Source organism: Alligator mississippiensis, chromosome 16 (assembly GCF_030867095.1).
Source record: "Alligator mississippiensis isolate rAllMis1 chromosome 16, rAllMis1, whole genome shotgun sequence".
In the NCBI taxonomy this organism is placed as follows: domain Eukaryota; kingdom Metazoa; phylum Chordata; order Crocodylia; family Alligatoridae; genus Alligator; species Alligator mississippiensis.
In genome coordinates, this window is record NC_081839.1 from 21,077,542 (window position 1) to 21,095,508 (window position 17,967).

General features: G+C 51.0%; 1 protein-coding gene and 1 long non-coding RNA gene across 2 annotated transcripts in view; one reads left to right on the forward strand and one right to left on the reverse strand.

Annotated features, from left to right (window-relative positions):
* The window catches only part of LOC132246471 (uncharacterized), a 22,105-nt gene extending 16,578 nt beyond the window's left edge, over positions 1-5,527 (forward strand). Inside the window, exon 2 of the long non-coding RNA XR_009457789.1 lies at positions 2,503-5,527. This is a non-coding gene — a long non-coding RNA (uncharacterized LOC132246471). The remainder of the gene's footprint in view (positions 1-2,502) is intronic.
* A 1,252-nt stretch (positions 5,528-6,779) lies between these two features.
* PANX3 (pannexin 3) lies at positions 6,780-17,263 on the reverse strand. Its single transcript, XM_006270126.4, has 5 exons — positions 17,068-17,263; positions 12,998-13,140; positions 12,666-12,880; positions 10,241-10,905; positions 6,780-7,090 (listed from the first exon to the last, which is right to left on the reverse strand). Exons 1-5 carry the CDS (start codon positions 17,246-17,248, stop codon positions 7,014-7,016), a joined length of 1,281 nt encoding a protein of 426 aa, XP_006270188.3. The 5' UTR covers positions 17,249-17,263; the 3' UTR covers positions 6,780-7,013.
* Between the last annotated feature and the right edge of the window lie 704 nt (positions 17,264-17,967).

A 17,967-nucleotide genomic window follows, 5' to 3' on the forward strand; every position in this document is an offset into this window, starting at 1 on the left:
CAGCCATGTCATCAGACTGCCATTTCCCTTGCAGTCTTCTGATAACATGCCCTTAGTTTGCTGGCTTGACCTGAGTGCCCACAGAATTTCGATCTCAGCCCAGATGATGATGAGGTCAGTTATCTCCTCCAGGGTTCAGTTGTTGCCATGCTCGATCTCATCAGATTGGGAGGCCACAGTACAGTGAAGCAGGCTGGTTGTATAGACCACATGTGAGATTGGCAGTGATGGGAGGATAAAGGCTCCAATACTATTGTCGGGTGGCAAGCAAACAAATGGCTAGCTAGTTGCTGTGCGGGGTGATTTGCAGATTGGGGTGGGGGCACTTGATACCTGGGAAGTTGTTTGGCAACCAGGGCTAGAGTGACTAGATAGAGCCAGAGTCTGGCTGAAACAGTGCAACCTGGGATACCTGGAGGGTGGATTGCTCCACCAGCCCTGGGAGTTATCATGGCACAAGGAAGCAAATGCTCTCAGAGTTAAGGTGCAATGATATGACTACCTCTGGTCACACCACCTCTTTTGGCCACTTGAGGCATGACAAGGAGCACTGAGGTCTGTTTCTTTGGGCTCTGTGCTGCTATAAAAAAATTAATGGTGGCACAAGGGCAGCACATTGAGTGACATCTGCATCCATCCTTGACCCTCAGTCCAGCTCTTCCTCTCCCTTCTGTTTCACAGAAGCAAACCAAATCTCATGCTGGGGTCTGGAGCAGAAAGTATTTCTGTCCCTGACATCAGCAGGTCTGAGTAATTGCAAAGCACAGGGAAAAACATGAGCAGGCCAGAGCAGAGCCACATACTGAGGGGCATGGGGAAGGCTGCAAAACAGCTTTATATGCTTCATTTTTGTCATTTTTTGAGTTAGTGCTGTGGTGAAAAGCAGCCCCTGTTGGTTTTCTAACTTAGGATGCTTGACTAAAGAGTGTAACCCACTTCTGTTTAATTGGGGATCTCTGATAAATATTCTGATTATTATAAAATCCTAGAACTACAGAAAAGTAAGGCTGGAAGGGACCTCGGGATGCTATCTAGTCCAGCCCCCCTGCTCAAAGCAGGATCACCCATCATAAGTATCCTGTCTAACCTGCCCTTAAAAACTTCCAAGGATGGAGCTTCCGCAACCTCTCTAGGTAGGCTGTTCCAATGCTTATCACCCTCGGAGTGAGAAAGTTCTTCCTAATCTCTAACCTAAATTTTCTGTGCTGCAATTTAAACCGTTGTTCCTTGTCCTGTCCCCTGCAGCCACAGAGAATAATTTATCTCTGTCCCCGTTGTAACCACTTTTCAGGTGTATTTGAAGACTGTTATCAAATCCCCTGCACCCCCTCCTCCCCCCCGCCATCTCAGCTTTTCCTCATAAATTGTGTTAATACATCCCAGGATGCTGTAGTCTTTTTGGCTACAAAAGCACATTGTTGTATCGTATCTAGTTTTGGTCCTCTATAACTCTCAGCTCTTTCTCTGAAGTACTGCAGCCTAGCCAGTCATTCTCCAGTCTGTATTCATGTACATACTTGTTTCATCCCAAGTGCAGGACTTCGCGCTTGTCCTTTTTAAATTTCATTTGATTAATTTCTAACAGTTTCTCCAGTTTATCAGTGTCATTTTGAATCCAAATCCTGCCTTTTGAAGTGTCTGCAACTCCACCTAGCTTGGTGTCATCTGCAAATCTGCTAAATATGCACTCAATCTCATCCTTCAAATCATTAATTAAGATATTAAACAATATTGTTCCAGGACAGCTCCCTGGGGAACCCTGCTTGATGTTTTCTACAAATTAGAAATTGAGCCATTGATGATTAGTCCTTGACCACAGTGATCCATCTGGTTATGTAGCTGCCAAATACAGTGATCTTGTATAATTTAAATAGTGCAAGTAACCATAGGTTACTAGTAGGGGGAGCACGGGGGAGGGGGGGGCATGTGCCCCCCTGAGATTGGCTGCTGCCGACGCTGGCTTCTGCAGGTGGTTGTCGCTCACCCCCCCTCAGCTGCTGCCACTGTCGCTACCACTGCTACCAGCTTCTGCAAGCAATCACCGCTTGCCACCCTGCTGTTGCCACCACTGCCAGCTTCTGTGGGCGGTCACCACTCGCCACCCCGCTGCCAATGCTGCTACCCACAAATTCTGCCCCCCCAGTCTCAGGAGGCACCAGTTACCCATGCAAGTAACTATAAAAATTGTTATTTATACACTTGCTGTCATTATGCTCTTTAATCTTCAGTGGCAACCCACAGGGTGTGCCCCTGAGAGCACTGGTGCACCCCCTGACAGGCCATGCTCTCTGCTTAGGCGATGGGCAGGGTGGGCAGGCGGGAGTGCTGGCCAGGAAGTGCTGGATGAAGCACACGGCCACTTCCAGGAGCGAGGTTGGCTGCAGGGGACCCCCCCGCCCCGGTTGGTAAGATTGGCTGTGGAGGGACTGTTTGCTGTGCCCCCCCGACTTAAGTGGCACCAGTTGCCCATGTTAATCTCAGCTGATATTTCTCACTTTACAGGGTTTCCTGCATCAGATATTGAGGTGGACCGTGGTCAGCATCAGGAGAATGAAACAGAGCTCCACAATTAGCTTGATTACGAAACAAGATAAAAGAGATGGAACAAGTTTCTGGAAGGGACCGGAAGACAGGGAAGTTCTTGCTTTCCAGTTGGGGTGTGTGATGGGTGGATTTGTTGTGGTCCCAGGTTGCAGTACAGAGGGTGCATCTACACAAGGTGCTACAAATGCAGTAGACTAATTCTACTGCACATTAGTGCGGCAGGCAAAACCCGTACTAATGCACTAATGTGCAGTAGAAAACATGTGCCAGCTACTGCGGAGTAGCACTGATGTGCTGTAATTATTGCTTATTAATGAATGTGTAGATACACCCGGAGTAGAGGATATTGGATTATTCCAGGCTTCCGGGCTTTGCAGGTCACCATGTGTCCAAGAAGGAATTTTATTCCTCTCTTGTAGCTACGAATGGCACATTTTGATTCACTTTCCTCAGAAGCATTAGAAGTTAGCTGTAGCCAAGGCTGGAGGTTGTAACGGGGTATTGTTGATGCTTCTACTGGTACTTAGAACAAATGAAGACACTTGCCCCTCTGCTAAGAAGATCAGTCACCACATTTAGAATCAGGAATATTTACCCCACGGTCACTGGAATGGGCTTTGGGAGAGGGAGGGAGCTTCCCTGCCTTCTGCCTAAAACAACAGTCAACCTTGTTGCGTGTCAACAAGACATAGCATGCTAACCTGCCACAGTAGTCAGTGTCATGCTGCTTCAAGGACAGTTAAAATGCACTCCAAAAATCCAGAAGAAATCATCAAAAACACAAATACAGGAAGGTGAACAGCTGGCTAGATATCAGCTGTGGGTGGCAGTACCTCTTCCAGTCAGGCTGTGAGAGAAGCCAGGAAACCTGTGCACTGAATTGGGAAGCAGGTGCCTACACTCAAAAGACAGTTCTGGGTTAGGGAGCCCACATACACAAAGTCCCTCCCTCAGCCCTGACATGGGCAGCTGATGCCTCCAGTTCAAGGTAAGGAGTTTGCAGTCATTTGTGTCTTCAGGGTTTTCCCCTCAGTCAGCTCCAGGCAGTGTTGTCCTGTTTGGGTGTCCTGTTGTGCCCAGCTCCTGCTGTACCATACAGGGAGCCTGGGCCCCCAACTCTTGGGGGTCCCAGCACCTAGGATTTAGGCATTGCGGCACCATCCCTGTCAGTACACAAGTCCTTTTTTGGACCTAAATCCTAAATGTCCAAATCCTAACTAGTTTTTACTTGTCACCCAAATCCAGAATTGTGCTTCTCAGAGACCTTGCTCTGCCTGACACCCTCTCCCCAAAATTAGTCTGTGCCTCCGCTTTGTGCCTGAAGTGCTCCAGGCAGTTCAAGCTCTGCATCTGCATGTGTGCCAAGTGACTCACCACTGACAGTGTGAGTAGCTCAGCACCTGCCTCTCCCCAGCATCTGCAAGGCAGACGTTTCTCTCTGCACCCCATCGCTCAATGCCTGCAGGCCCAGCCAGGTGGGCATCCTTAAAACATGCCTTATTCAACAGGCCCTGCACAAAGTGGATGGAGGAGGAAGAGGGGGCATCATCCCCAGCATCAGTCAGTGGCTCAGTGGTTTGAAAGCTCATCCAAGACGTAGGAAACCTGAATTCCAGACCCTGTTTCAGTTAGTCCTTAGGGGTGGTTGGCAGGTTATTAAACTGGTGTAGCAGGCTTTCCTTTTGGAGCTTGGGTTGAGTCCCAGGCTTGAGATTTTGCTGCTTTGGTGAAGCCTGTCCACCAATCAGGAGGCAGCAAGAGGAGTTAAGTCATGCCCCTTTCCTGAGGGGAGGGGGAGAAGAGCTTCCCCCAGACCTGATTGTAGACTGCAACACTGTCAGGTCAGAGCGGAGCCCTGAAGAATATAAAAGGAGCTGCTTGCCTAGTATAGGAGACACATCTGGGACAGAGAGGAGTGGGGCTTAGAAGAGCTGAGGAAAGCTGCTCAGCTGGGTGAAGCAGTAGCTCAGAAGCACCCCTGAAGACTTCCGTCGGTGGGGAACAGCTCCAGCAGCTATGCTCTTGGTGCGCAGCACAGTGTCCACACCCTGGGAGCTGCATGAGGCGGCTCAGATCTGCAACCTCTGGCGTGTGGCCAGAGACATGGCGCACAGGCCAGTGCATGGAGCAGGATCTTTGGAGCACTTGGGCAGCTCAGGTCCTCAACTCACGGCACAAGGCTGGGAGCTCAGTGCAGGATGCGCTGCATGGAGGGTCCGGGAGTGAACCGAGTCCAGTGCTCCATGAGGCAGCCTGGGCCTCCAACCCATAGCAAAAGGTTGAGTCCAGGGAGCCAGACTGAGCCAGCAGACCGAGCCAGAGGCCCCAGAAGCCCTGAATAGTGGAGCCCTGTTCCAGGGGCCCTGTTCCAGGGACCTCCACCCCGAAGGCCACTGCAGGCGAGAGAGCAGCTTGGTGCAGAGGACGAGGACAGTCTTCCAGGCCTGGGAGTTGTGAGCTGCAGGGAAAAAGGATTCCCACAAGGGAGGGGGGGTCCCCCCTGGTTAGTTAAGGGCTCCTGAAAGTGAAGGTCCCACTGGAAGGGCCCCCCTGAAGTTGCCAGCTTCCTTGAAGGGCTTGGGAAAAAGCCCAAGGGCATTGGGGTTTCCCCTTAGGATTAAGTTTATCTTTGAAGTTCTTGTGCCATAAGTGGCCTAATGTTGTGCCTTATTTTTTGTGAACTCTCATGTTTGTAAACTAGTAGATGAATAGAGTCCTAGGGTTCTGCTGGGACCCCCTTTTGCTATTATTTCACCTGTTGTTTATTTGTATTTATTTGTGGCTTATTTATTGTTCACCTATACTTATCTATAGTTTATCTATTGCCTATCTATGTTTATTTTAGGGTTTATCTGTTTCAGATCAGATACTTACGTGTGACTTGCCTGTATCTGAAGCACTAGTATAAGGTTTTATAGCATTTACCCAGAGGGTATTGTTTATGTTATTTGTTTAGATAAATAAATAGATATGTTTATATCCATGTTTCTTTTCCTTGTGATATGTTAACTATATACAAATTTATTTACATTAAGTCCCCTGACTGTCCTGACTGGGTTTGGAGGGATGGAGGAAACTGAGTGGTCTGCAGTTTCCCCAAAGCACACCTGCCAGCTAACAATTTCCTTCAGTTGGAAAAGGGGAGTATATACCTGAGTATGCCTGGGTTACACTGACATTTTATCTAAAGCACAGAGCATGGACAGGAACCACTAGGCCAGAATCACACTCCTGTGTTTTCTGACTGGGCCAACAACCCTTTCATTAGTCCTTACTGTAGAAGAGCTTTCAGAGAAGGGGTGAAGATGCTCATCTACCCCTGCGCAGCCACAGCTGGACAGGAAAGGCTGGGACACTTCCCAGGGAGGTGGGAGACAAGTATTTGAACTTCCTCAGGAAGAAGAAAACTGAAACCATGGTCTCCTACATCTTGGGGAGGCTGAATTATGAGGAGGGAGACACCAGCCCCTCCTCCTGCAGCTGTCTGGAAGTTCAGCTCTTGAGAGAGGCAGTGGGCACCTACCGCCAGGAAGGACTTCAGGCTGGGAAGTCTGAGCACGGAGGGGTTCCCTGCAGCTCAGAGCAAAACACCTGCATCCTAGGCAGGATGGAGTAAAAGACTCACTCTGCTCCCTAGCGCTCCCACACTGGCTGCCTTCAGCCCTGTGCATCACCTGGGGCACGGCAAGGCTCTGCACAGGGTGCTGGGCCCTTCACTGCAGCCTGGGAATCCCCGACACTACAGCAAGGTCACCTGACAGAAAGAAACTGAGCTCCCAGGCAGCAAAGCCCAGGTCAGCACTACCCACCAGACCTGCTCCCCTCCCAGGTGCTGCTGGTGAGCCACCTCCCTTCCCTTTCCCCTCCTCCTGAGAGCAACAGTCCCCAGCCCAGCTGCTTGGTCCTGTGGGTGCAAAAGCTTGGACACCTACAGTAGAAGCAGATCAGGTGAGCACCATCCCAGTGGGAAAAGCCACTCATTACTGGGCCTTTGGGCGAGTACAGCATGATGCCGTCCTTCAACCCTGCCTGCTTCTGCCAAGGGAATTCACAGGAGCAGGAGCAGCAATAACTGAGGTCCTACTTACCCTTTCCCAGTGTCCTGGGCTGGATCCTGTTCTCACTCATGAATGTGCAAATCAGGAGCAGCTCCTCTAGAACTAGCCGCTACATGAAATCAGGCCAAGCTGCCCTCCCACCAGCACCCCAGGGAACGCAGAGAGAGCAGCAACAGCCTGGATAAAACAGGTTTAATGGAAGCTGAAAGATGCCTTAGACAAAGACTGAGGAGATGTCAGGTTCAGGCACAGTAATGTCTGCTGAGGGAGCACAGAGGTGTCTCATCAGTGCCAGGCCACGGACCAGTGGCTTGCATCTGCTTGGGGATTAATCACTGGTTATAATGCTCAGCTGCCACAACAACTTCTCCTCATTCCATAGAAATCTCCCCTCCGCTGTTGAGGCTCCATCTAGCTCCTGCCGTCAGGCAGAGCTGCCAGGGCTTTGGGACCAGCATTTCCTTTAGCTTCCAACGTGGACTTCATTTCTAGGCAGGGAAGAGAAGATAGAAAGTCATCAGTGAATCCTGGGTAGTATTGGACCTGCTCCTCCCTTCATCTGAGGGACATGATGGCACCACTGAAGTAGCATGTCTGCAAGCATGTGAGTTGCATGTTACTGAGAGCATAACAGGGCCCAGGCCTGGAGAGGATGAAGACCTTTTGCCCTCATGGAGGCTGAGGACTCTCAGCACCCTGCAAGATCCTCTAGAAACCTGTAGTAGAGCAGGTGGGAGGGGGCAGCTGGAGTGAGAAGTAAGTAGGGGGGGAGGAGAGGAGGGATTTGCTCTGAGCTGCTGTCAGCCCAACCAAGCTCCTGTAATGCTGCCCTGAGTCATGAGAAGCAGAAAGCAGAATCAGAGATCAGGTCTGGGTCTTTAGGTCTTTCCAGACAGCAAGGCCCTTGTGGATGGGCCAAGCAGGGGCTCTTCACCTCAGGTCTCCAAGGCAGGCAGGGCAAGCAGCATCTGACCAACAAAGCCAGCTCCAGCCCCCTAACTTAGAGTCCGTGTGCCCTCGGCCACGCTAGACTGGACCAAGCAGGTGATACTCACTGCCTTCACCCTTCCACCCCCATGACTAACTCGTGCACTGCCAGAGCTGGCTGAGATTGAGACACGGCCCTTGAATGTTATAGTCGCTGAGCATTGTGGTTGTGTATCAGCATCCCTGTCACCATGCCAACAGCTGTTTTGGTTCCTATATGGTTTGAGAGCAACAAACACATCTCCCTTGGTTTAGGGCAGGTGAGATGTGCATGGCAGGGCAGCATGAGCCTAGGGGCTGAGTCCTCCTGGGGCCCCACAGCATTTACCCCACACCAACACAGGGCTGAACTGTCTGCATCCTGGCTGAGCACATGATGCTGGATGCCTTGGAAGGGAAAGCCTAAGCTGTCATTATGCTGGGAAGTTACATCCACTGCCAGCTGCACACATGGTGCCAGCACCTAAAATAGAGACACAGGCTGAAGTGAAAGTCATTGGTCCGGCTCTTCTGTGCTCTATGGGCTGCATGCAGGTGAGGGACAGCAGGGCCAAGCACTTTGGAAGTGCCTCCCCTCCACAGGTCTCTGGGGCAATCCAGCCTGTGGGCATCAGAGTTTATAGGAGGGAGACTGAGAAACTGGCTTTGCCATCCCCTGCTTTATTAATCCTTTCAGATAGCAACCACAGGCAGCTTACATGGGGTACAGACCATGTCCTGCTTTTACAGAAGGTGAGTCTGAAGCACAGGAATGGACAGGGCATCACAGAGCAATTAGCAGAGTTGGGAAGAGAACCCAAGTGTCCTGGCTCCCAGGCCTGTGCTCTTATCACAGGCCTGTATTGTCAGAGGTGGGATGGACAGGCTCTTAGAGCAGTCACTTGAGGCACCTAATGGCAGCCTGCCAGCCCCTACAGTCACCTCCCCCACTGCTGCACAGCAGAGAAAGGCCTGGGGGGGCACATCTCCTGCAGCATACAGGCAGCAGTCTGGCACCAGGTGTAGCCAGCCCTAAGTCACAGTGAAGTTAGACAACTCTGCTCTGTGTGTGGTGTGCACAGGATCAAGCACCTGAGCCACAGTGTTGAGCCCTGCTCCCTGACCCCGCACCAGCCAGGACTTTCAGCTGCAAACTCTCAGATGTCTCAGTGAAGCTTGTTCAGCTGTAACCATGGCAACCCTCACCCACATGCATAATCCCATGAAGCATCCAGCAACCAAGAAAGGTTCACTGCCTCCCCTCAGTGCTCATATCTACCTTGAGGGGGAGGCCATTCCCGCCCACAGTCCTTCCTCATTGTCGTTCCTGCCCACTGGGGGTCCAGGGCTTGTGAAGCACAGTAAAACTTTAAGATTCTTTGCAGCTACAAAGGAAAATCTAGGAGGCCAAAGCAAGAGAGGAGAGTACCCCAGGGCCAGGGAGACCAGGCAGATCCAGGTGGGGCACATGCTGTGAGGCATGAATATCCCTAGGCTACAGGAGTTTTCCTTTGGCTTCACAGATGTCCTAGGCAGCTGAGGTTTTACACACAGAGAGCAATACCTGGCAGGGGAAATACCATGACCATGATGGTGGTAAGGGAAGTACCCAGACCAAGGTAATGCAATTAAAATGGCACTGCGTAGTGAAGGGTTGCACCCTCGTCTGCTTGCGGAAAGGACTCCCTATGAGAGCCTCATAGTTAGCTTCCCACTGGCCAGCTTCCAGTGGGAGGATCTTGGCTACACGCCAACTTTATGGAAACAGAAGACTCCTCCCTAGCTTGCTCCTCTAGCATATAGCTGAGGTCAAGCAAAACTCAGGGGCATCCAAACCCCAAGCTTCCGGGCTTGGGCCTGCAACATATGATGCCTGCCAAAGGATTTGGAAGCATCTGAAGCCCTGGGCAAGGGCTAGAGGATGTTTGCTGGTAGTAGGGCCACATTTGGTTCTTGAATGACTCACGGATTTGCAGTTGATCTGGCTGATTTGACTTGGAACATGAAAAAAATTTCCCTTAAAAAAAAAAAAGTAAGCTACAGGTAGGCACATGTGCCAAAACCTTGTTGCTCCAGAAGTCACCCAGTCAGAGAGCTTAGGAGCAGATTGGATTTTACGTTTACCAGGAGTTGTAATCTCACAAACATTTGCATCATGGTTGTGCCCAGAGACCTCCCACAGTGGAACCTGGGCCCCGCACATCTCTGCCTGGAGCGCTCGTGATCTCCAAATCAACTGCTGCAATGCAGGAGCAATTCTAAGTATGGAGAAAGAAAACTGAACCCATTGTCCCACTGGTCGGCATTACCTACCCTGCCAGTCCTACCAACAGGTGCTTGGAGGAAAGAAGTGGGAAAGTGGGAGGAGTGGGATGAATGCAAGGAAAATGGGAAAGGCCTATCAAGAAATAATCAGATCATTCAGCTGTAGGATAGTTTCTCCCAGAGGAAGTCATGGAGCCTCTTGCAGACTGCCATGGCCGAAGTGGCAAGTAAGACCTGTGCTTCTCTAAGTTCTAAGACTCTGCTAAGGAAGGACAGCACATTCCCAGTGCCTTGGTGTTTGGTTGTCATTGGCCATCCACAGACATCTCCATCCTTTCCTTTAGCTACTGATTTGAAGCAACAGGGAGGGAAGGAAGAAGCTCTCCAGTCACTGCAGTGGCTCTTACCCAAGACCTTGTTCTGTGTTAGAGGTGCATCTCCATCAGCCTCTCCTGTGCAAGCCTGGTATTTAGGCTTGGATATCTCCAGGCCAGCCAAGAGGGTCATAAAGTCAACCACGGTGTCAATGTGCTGCTTGTTGGAGGTGGTTTCCCGCAGGGTGCATACTGCACTCAGCCGGCTGAAGGATTTGACCTCCGAGATGTTAGCTTGGAGGAAGAGGAGAATGATGTTCAGGTCGTTGATGGGACAGGTCAACATCTTTCTGCTCAGGAGGTCAAAGGCTGGCAGCATCTCATAGATGGACAGGAGCCGCTTGTCCCACTGGCACAGCTGCAGGACATTGTAGATGACAACAGGCATCAGCAGGATGTACACCCCACCTGTCAGGATGCTAATGATCTGGAAAACAGAGAAGAACACCAGCTTGCAGGGGATCAAATCAGGGATTTGGGGCTCATCCTGCAGAAGCCCGGTCTTTATGGAGCAGCTGAACTCATCTTGGAAGACGCCTGTGACGTGGAGGAAACCCAGGTAGAGGCAGGCGGCAGTGAGGAGCAGCAGCAGCAGCAGGTTCCGCAGCAGGTACGTGCACACCAGGTGATGCGAGTGCTGCTTGCAGGCCAGATACCGCTCCAGCAGTGGGAACTCAAAGTATCTCTCCTTGCGAGCCCTGGGGAGACAGTGAGCAGTCAGGGCTGGATCCCAGTGTCAGCAGCCAAGGGGTTGGCACTTGAACTCCACAACCAGGTCCTAGCCCTGTCCCATCCAAGTCTGGGATTTAGCTCTTGAATCAGAGCTTGGCACCAGGGTGTTAGGTGGAAGACTCCCTCATGACCCTGCCTCAAGCACAGAGGCACAACGGGGTGCCGGGGGTGCCTGTGGAACTGCATGTGAAGCCAAGAGGCAGTACCATACCTGCACCCCAGCCCAGCTTCTTCCCTTGCCCAGCTGCAGGCAGTGCCCTTGCTACACCCTAGTGATCCAACGTGCTGGATAAATGTCACTCAACAATGAACTGAATGGGAACCAGCCCAGCAGCGCTAGCCTGGGGCAGCACAGTCAGGAGATTCAGTGCTGAGGAGATACACAGAGGCCCCAAATCCCCTCGACATTAAATGGGAGTCTTTCCTGTGTACAGGCTTCCTAGGCTTGACTGAGCTTTGCACTCCACTCAGCACGAGGCTCCTTCCTCATGAGAGCCCGTCTCACAGTAACATCACACCGCCTCAGCACCTCGTTATCAGAGTGCAGTGCCCCGGGATCTACACTGCCTGGAAAGCACCATCATGCTGTGAGGCCAGAGTCCCAGCTGGGGCAATGGTGAGAGGACAGGAGGCAACAGGAGGCATTGACAGGGGAATGGGCAGCGACTGGTGGATGTGGCCTGCACCTTTACAGTTCATAGGCTCACACCCACCTCTGTGTGGCACAGGCTGAGCACATCCCAGGCTGTAAACAGGATGAGACAGCAAGTGCTGAAGAAATGTCTCTTGGACCAGATCTAAGCAGAAAGCCCTGCAGAGACGGGGCCTCCAGCCACAAATCTGCTGTCCTGCATGCAAGAGGGAATCCACCACCAGCCCCCCTCGCTACAGGCTTGGGAGCTGCAGAGGGGAAGAGTGGGGGCCACAGTGTTCCCCCATGCACAAAACCAGGGAAACAACCCAGCTCCAGTCAGTGCACTGGGGAGCCCACCTGCCCAGAGGGCCCGAGGGTAGCCCAGGCAAGGAAAGGGCCTGGAAGCACAGCTGCACGGGAGCGGGAGGTGGCACGAGGCTGGCTGAGGGTGCTGAGAACTGTGGTACGAGGGTCCCTCCCCCAGGCAGGAAACTCCACCTAGAGATCAGCACGGAGGGGCCCTCTGGCCCCAAGCTGAGGGGCTGGGGGGCCACTAAAGCACCCCCAGAATACTGGACAGCTCTTGGTGAGGGGCAGCCCCCTCAGCCAATCTGTGGTGAGGGGTGGGGCCTCTCCAATCAGCAATGAGAGGTGGGGCCACTGGGTTCCCTGGCCAAATCAGCAGCAAGGGGTGGAGCCACCACCTCCCACCCTGGCTGGCTGGAACCCATCTCCTGGCTGGGCACAGCCCATAGCATCATGAGGACAGAGGACAGTCCTTCCTCACTGAGAAAGGGACAGGGGACAAAGGGTTTAAAAACAGGACGGTCTGGTATGAAACAGGACCAATGGCGGCCCTGGGGAGGGGGGGTCATCAGAATGGCAGACCCGGAATTGTCACTTGGACTGAACGAAACATGCCACATTGCTACATCTCTCATTCAGGGTGCTCAGAGGGCCTAGATGGCCCTGCCCGGCTCAGGACACCTCCGCCCTCCACATCTCTCAAAAGAAGGGGCCATACAAGTGCTAGGGGAAGAAGGAGATCACAGCAAAAAGGTGGCCGCAAGGAGGCCCTGCCCATCCACTCGCCTCTCAAACTCCTCCCAGAAGAGCCCAGGCTCTGGGCTGGCCTCCCGCACCTTCACCATGTGCTGCACCAGGCGGATGGAGCGGTTGTAGGACTTGTCCAGCTCATCGATGATGAAGAGCATGTCGCAGTTCAGCGCTGGGGCTGCAGCATACCGCCAAAGCAGGTATGGCAGGTACATGACCACTGCGATGACCAGCAGAGAATATGGAAAGGCCTGGGTAAACAACAAGGATTAGGCAGCTCTTAGCATGCAAGGTTGGTGTTACATGTGCTTGGGAGTTTGTGAATGCCCCTTTAATACAGAGCTGGCCCAGCCCAACAGCCCCGATACCTTGAGAGTCCACAGGGATTTGGCAATAGCATTTCCAGCAGCATCAAATTCGAGGTGGGTCAAGGAATCCCAGCAGGATGTATCCACATAGGCAGACTGCTTCCCCGTGAAATTGGTGGGAGAGAAGCAGCTGATCTTGGAGCCTGGAACACACATGATTGCTCACAGCCCAGAGATCCTCAGACAGGGGAACCCCTATACTGCTACTCTTCCCTGTCCCTGCTACCTAATCCCCCAGCTGCTCTGCATGAAGATGTTTCCAGCAGCCCTAGGACAGTCTCATGATTTTCCAGGTGGAAGGCAGTCAACATGCACCCTGCTTCCATCAGCTCTCTCCTTCCCCTTCCAGCTGCAAGCCTGTTAGCTAGAGGGGCTGAGCAGGGTGGAGCTCCCAGCTGTGCCTCTCATGCAGCATCCCCCATGAGGTGGCTGCCAGGCCAGCATTTGCTGACAAAGCCAAGTGCAGCTGCTGGCTTAGCACCTGCCAGACAGACTCCAGCAGCTGCCACTGTGCACCAGATCACAACTTTTGTTCAGGGAAGCCTACAGAGTAACCTGCCCAGGGTTCCCCAAAGCCCTGGGGTCAGCTCTGTTAATGGAGTTTTAAAGGATCCCAGCCCTGGAATCTCATTGTGGCAGCACCACTTCCCACAGCTGTGAAGAGGCTACAGAAGGCCAGGAAATTGGTCAATAAGGGCATCCTATTCTCCATGCAAGAGACGAAGAACTGTAGGGAACTTCTGGCTGTTCCAGCAGACTGAGCAAGCCAATCCAAACGTGCTGTCCTCGGCCTGGGCACACCCCACCTCCCAAACAGTTGCTCCAAGCCACAAACCTCAAACTGAGATCAGAGACACAAATAGCTGTTTGGAGAGGAGTGTGCTCTGGCTCCATAATAAGACATCAGCTGGCTACAGCAGGAGGATTGAAGCCTTGCCTCACAGAGCTTAGGGCCAGGAGAGGCTCTCCCATCATCTAGCCCAACCCAAGTCAGGTCCCCTGGTTACCTGCATACAGTACTGAGTCTGGTAACATGGGTGTGACTAGAGCATCTTCCACAGTGGTTCTGAAGACATCTGGAAATGGAGAATCCACCCCTCCTCCAATGATTTGGACTCTCCTCTGGTGGGTCATCACCCTCCATGCTATCCTCTAATCCCATTCAAATCTGCCTGCATTCAGCTTCCATGCTGGCATTCTTTGCTAGACTTGAAGGGTCCGTTAGGCTTGTCTCCAAATTGAAGTAACTTAGGCACTGCTGCTAATCACCTCCCAACATTACTTTTGCCAGTCTAACCAGATTGAACACCTCAAGTACTGCTCTACAAGGCATTCCCTGTAGCCCCTGAAGCACTTCTGTGCTTGTCTGTACCTTCTCCAATCTGTTCACATCTGCAGACAGACTGGGAATGGTGGCCTAGGATTGGCTTTACCAGTGCCACCAACAGAAGTAAAACACCTCTCTTCTTTTATGCAATAGACCCAGCCAAAGACTGCATCCACCTGTTTTACCATACTGTCAGAGCTCACGTTCAGTAGTTTGACAACTGTGATTCCTAAATCCTTCTCAGCCCCTGCACTCCAGGATACAGCTCCCCATCCTGTAGGTCTGGCCTGGACCCCTTCTCCCTAGATGTATCCTGTTCTTTACAATGCCCCTTGGTTACTGCTGACCTGAAGAGTATTTTACTGCACTCAGGTAATAGGAGCATAGCATTCTCCCTCTTGTCAAATAAGCACAGGCATGTTAACTGAACAGCCCACCCTTTGTTTTGCATAGTCATTAACAATTCTACCATCTCCATCCAATGAGGGCTCTATGTCATGGCTAGGGTTGATTTTCATTCCAAAAAGGCTTAAGGATTCCCTGAGTCTTCCCAAACATTTTCCCCTCCCCCCCCGATCATCATCTCTCATTGAATCAATATACTTTATGTTGCTTGTAATTTAGTTCCTGCATTTCCATTTGTTATATAAACCTGTTTTATGCCTATTTGCCACCGCCTCAATTGTGGAATTATGGATTTAGGGCCAGCTAATAAAATTATTTTGGTTAAAAATATACCATATTTTCATTCATCTTTTCTGTCTCCATTTTTTCTCCTGATCAGTTGCACTAAATTCTTCCTCGGCATTCAGGCATGAGCCTTTTCAAAGCGCTACAGATTATATAACTGGCTGAGACAGTCCTGTACTTGCCCAGATTGAATATAATCTGGTCATGCCACTGGTCTCTAGGCAACTACTAACTTTCAATCAGTGATGAATTCAGCTTTATCCATCAAACTGAGCTCCAAAATAGTTTCCTCACTTCAGATGCACCATATGTTTTGAAATTTCATCTCTCATTTTTAACCTCTTATTCCTGGCTGTGTGAGACTTCCAGGATGTCTCCCACAATTTCTCTTTCACATGTTACAGCTACACTGAAAATCTGGTTCACTTCAATGGACCAACTAACATTTTATTCTTTCTCTCTACAGAACCACACATTTTAGAGCAGTGGTTCTCAGCCTTTTTAGACTTGAGACACCGCTGGATAGACTCGAGGCACTCCTTGAAAAATGCCAGCTCTTAATTTTCACTCTTTGACTACAGAAAAATAGAGCAATTGTCAGAGTTATTTGCAACAGAAAAGACCATAACTATGAATTTCTATTTGAAATCTCTGGGTTTATTTTGTGAATCATGTTTGCTACCTACCACTGTTGACAGTGTGGCACTCTGACACACCTTTAAGGGGGTCTCAAGGCACCCCAGGGTGCTAGAATCACTGTTCTAGAGAACAGTGCAAACCATCATCATGATTAACCTCTAATATTCCCAGAGAGAACATTTTTTCTTGGCTACACCTTCTCTCACCCGGCATAACTAGTTTTGTTCAACTTTGATTTCAATCCTAAACTGTTTGCCTCAGCAAGGCCCCATGGAAGGCTTTTTCACTCTGTCAAAAGGAGTTTTCATGTATCCATTCTGGGTTTGGTTGTACCAGTTTCAGTTTTATTGAATGCTCTTGCAGCACTGAGCTGATACAGGGAAGGACTTAGGGTATGTGGCAGCGGGAGAAAGGCCTGACGGAAAAGCTAAAAGCAAGAAAGTCAAACCAAAATCTCTGGGGAAGCAGAACATCATCCAAGTCCATGTTTCGCTTGAGGTTAAGATGGATCTAATTATGTTATCAATGCCACCTTGTGTAACATGATCACAGACCAGGCCCTGTGCACTAGGGAAAGAAGAGTCAATTCAAGCACTGTCACCATCCAAAAGCTCCTGGCTGGCCTGGCTCTCCTAGGGGATGCAGGAAAGAGACAGCCTCCGAGAACACTCAGGAACGTCAGGGGAGGGAGAGGAGAGAGACAGAAATTCCCCGACCCAGGATGACCAGCCAGCAAGATGCAATGCCATCACATCAGCAAAGACCTGGGTACTCCAAGGACAGGGTAGCAACCACAGCTTTTGTCAGTTCTGGTGAACAGGGTCCTTCTGGTAGTTCCTGGCCAAAAGAGGCTTCTCTCCCCTCTGTTAGCAGATTCCCCCTTAAATCCTAAGGGTTTTGGGTCTTGACTGCCCGTTCTGTGCTTATGCGCGTACCAGCAATGTGGTTCTTTTCTCAGCACTCCCATTGTATTAACAGGCAACATGGTCTCCAAGGGGATCCCAGGTCATTCACAAGATTTGCCAGGTTGGATAAAACCTCAGGCCCATCTGGCCCAATCTGTCTCCAGTAACGTGTTCCATGGGAAGGCACAAGCGCAAGGAGCCTGCAGCAGGCACGTAGGGAATGACCCATCTCATCTAGGTCTCATTCTGACTCTCTCAGAATCAGAGATTGCACAAGTCCCAGACCCAGGTTCCCTTTCTAAAACTTCCCCCACCTCCACTAACTTGGGCTGTTCTCATTACTTGTCTTGTCACCCTTTGAACCTTCTACAATATCAGGACATACATGAAAGCCACTGGAAAGAAGTGCAAATGAAACTACTGGAGTCTGTGTACAGCCCCAACTCAGTCCTGTGTCGTTTCCCCTTAGAGATTTAACTGCAACCTCAACACTATGCCATGAGACTTACCGGTGGAAAACTCCTGAGCAAAAGCCAAGGACACAAGGAACAGGGGCAGCCCCACAGCAACAAACTTCACAATGCGGTCACTTGGTAATTCCAGACGAAGGCCTTTGGCTCGGGAACTGCTGGGATCTGGGAGCAGAGCATCAGAGAGCATGTACTCAGCAGCAGTGTGTGCTATCGACATGGCTCCTCAGTGTGGGCCGAGCAAGCAGGAGCAGAGGAGAACGAGCTACTGATGCAAGCAGTCTAAGCACCATCTGAGAATGTCTTGTGGGGCTGAAAGCTTTATTTGCCGAACATTACGTACCAAGCAACTGTAATATGAGCTCAGGCTGTACATTAAGTATATTGATAATTACAAGGGCAGCTTTTCTCCCAGGGACCATACAAATAGCACCCCTCAAAATAGAAAAGCAGAGTTGGAGCAACAGGGTAGCACTGTGATTGTTAGGCTCACAACATTCCTCACCAGCCACAGGCATCCCCACAAAGGGCTGGCTCCTCGTGGTTTTATTGCCCTCTCTCATAAAGGGATGTATTTCAAGCTGCGTTTGAGGGGGCGTTGGGCTGCTGGGCTATTTTCACCTCTGGTAATAAACAGGCAAGCAGCAGTCCCAGTCCCAGCTCTTGTTGTCAAGGGAGGAGGCATCAGCAGTAATAACCCCCAACCCTCACTGCCAGTGGGGATTTCCAGCCAGCTCCGTGGGATGTTGAAGGTGGCACGATAGAGTCCTTTCCACTGCCTGACTCCATGCCAGGCACTAGTTTCCAAGGCAAGTGTGGGAGGCATTTCACGTACCATGCCAAAACCAGACTCCAGTGCTGGCTGGAAGCCCTGCTAAAACTCAAAAATGCAGGTAAGACTAAAGGAGGGAAAGGACACAGCTGCTCAGATAAGATCCC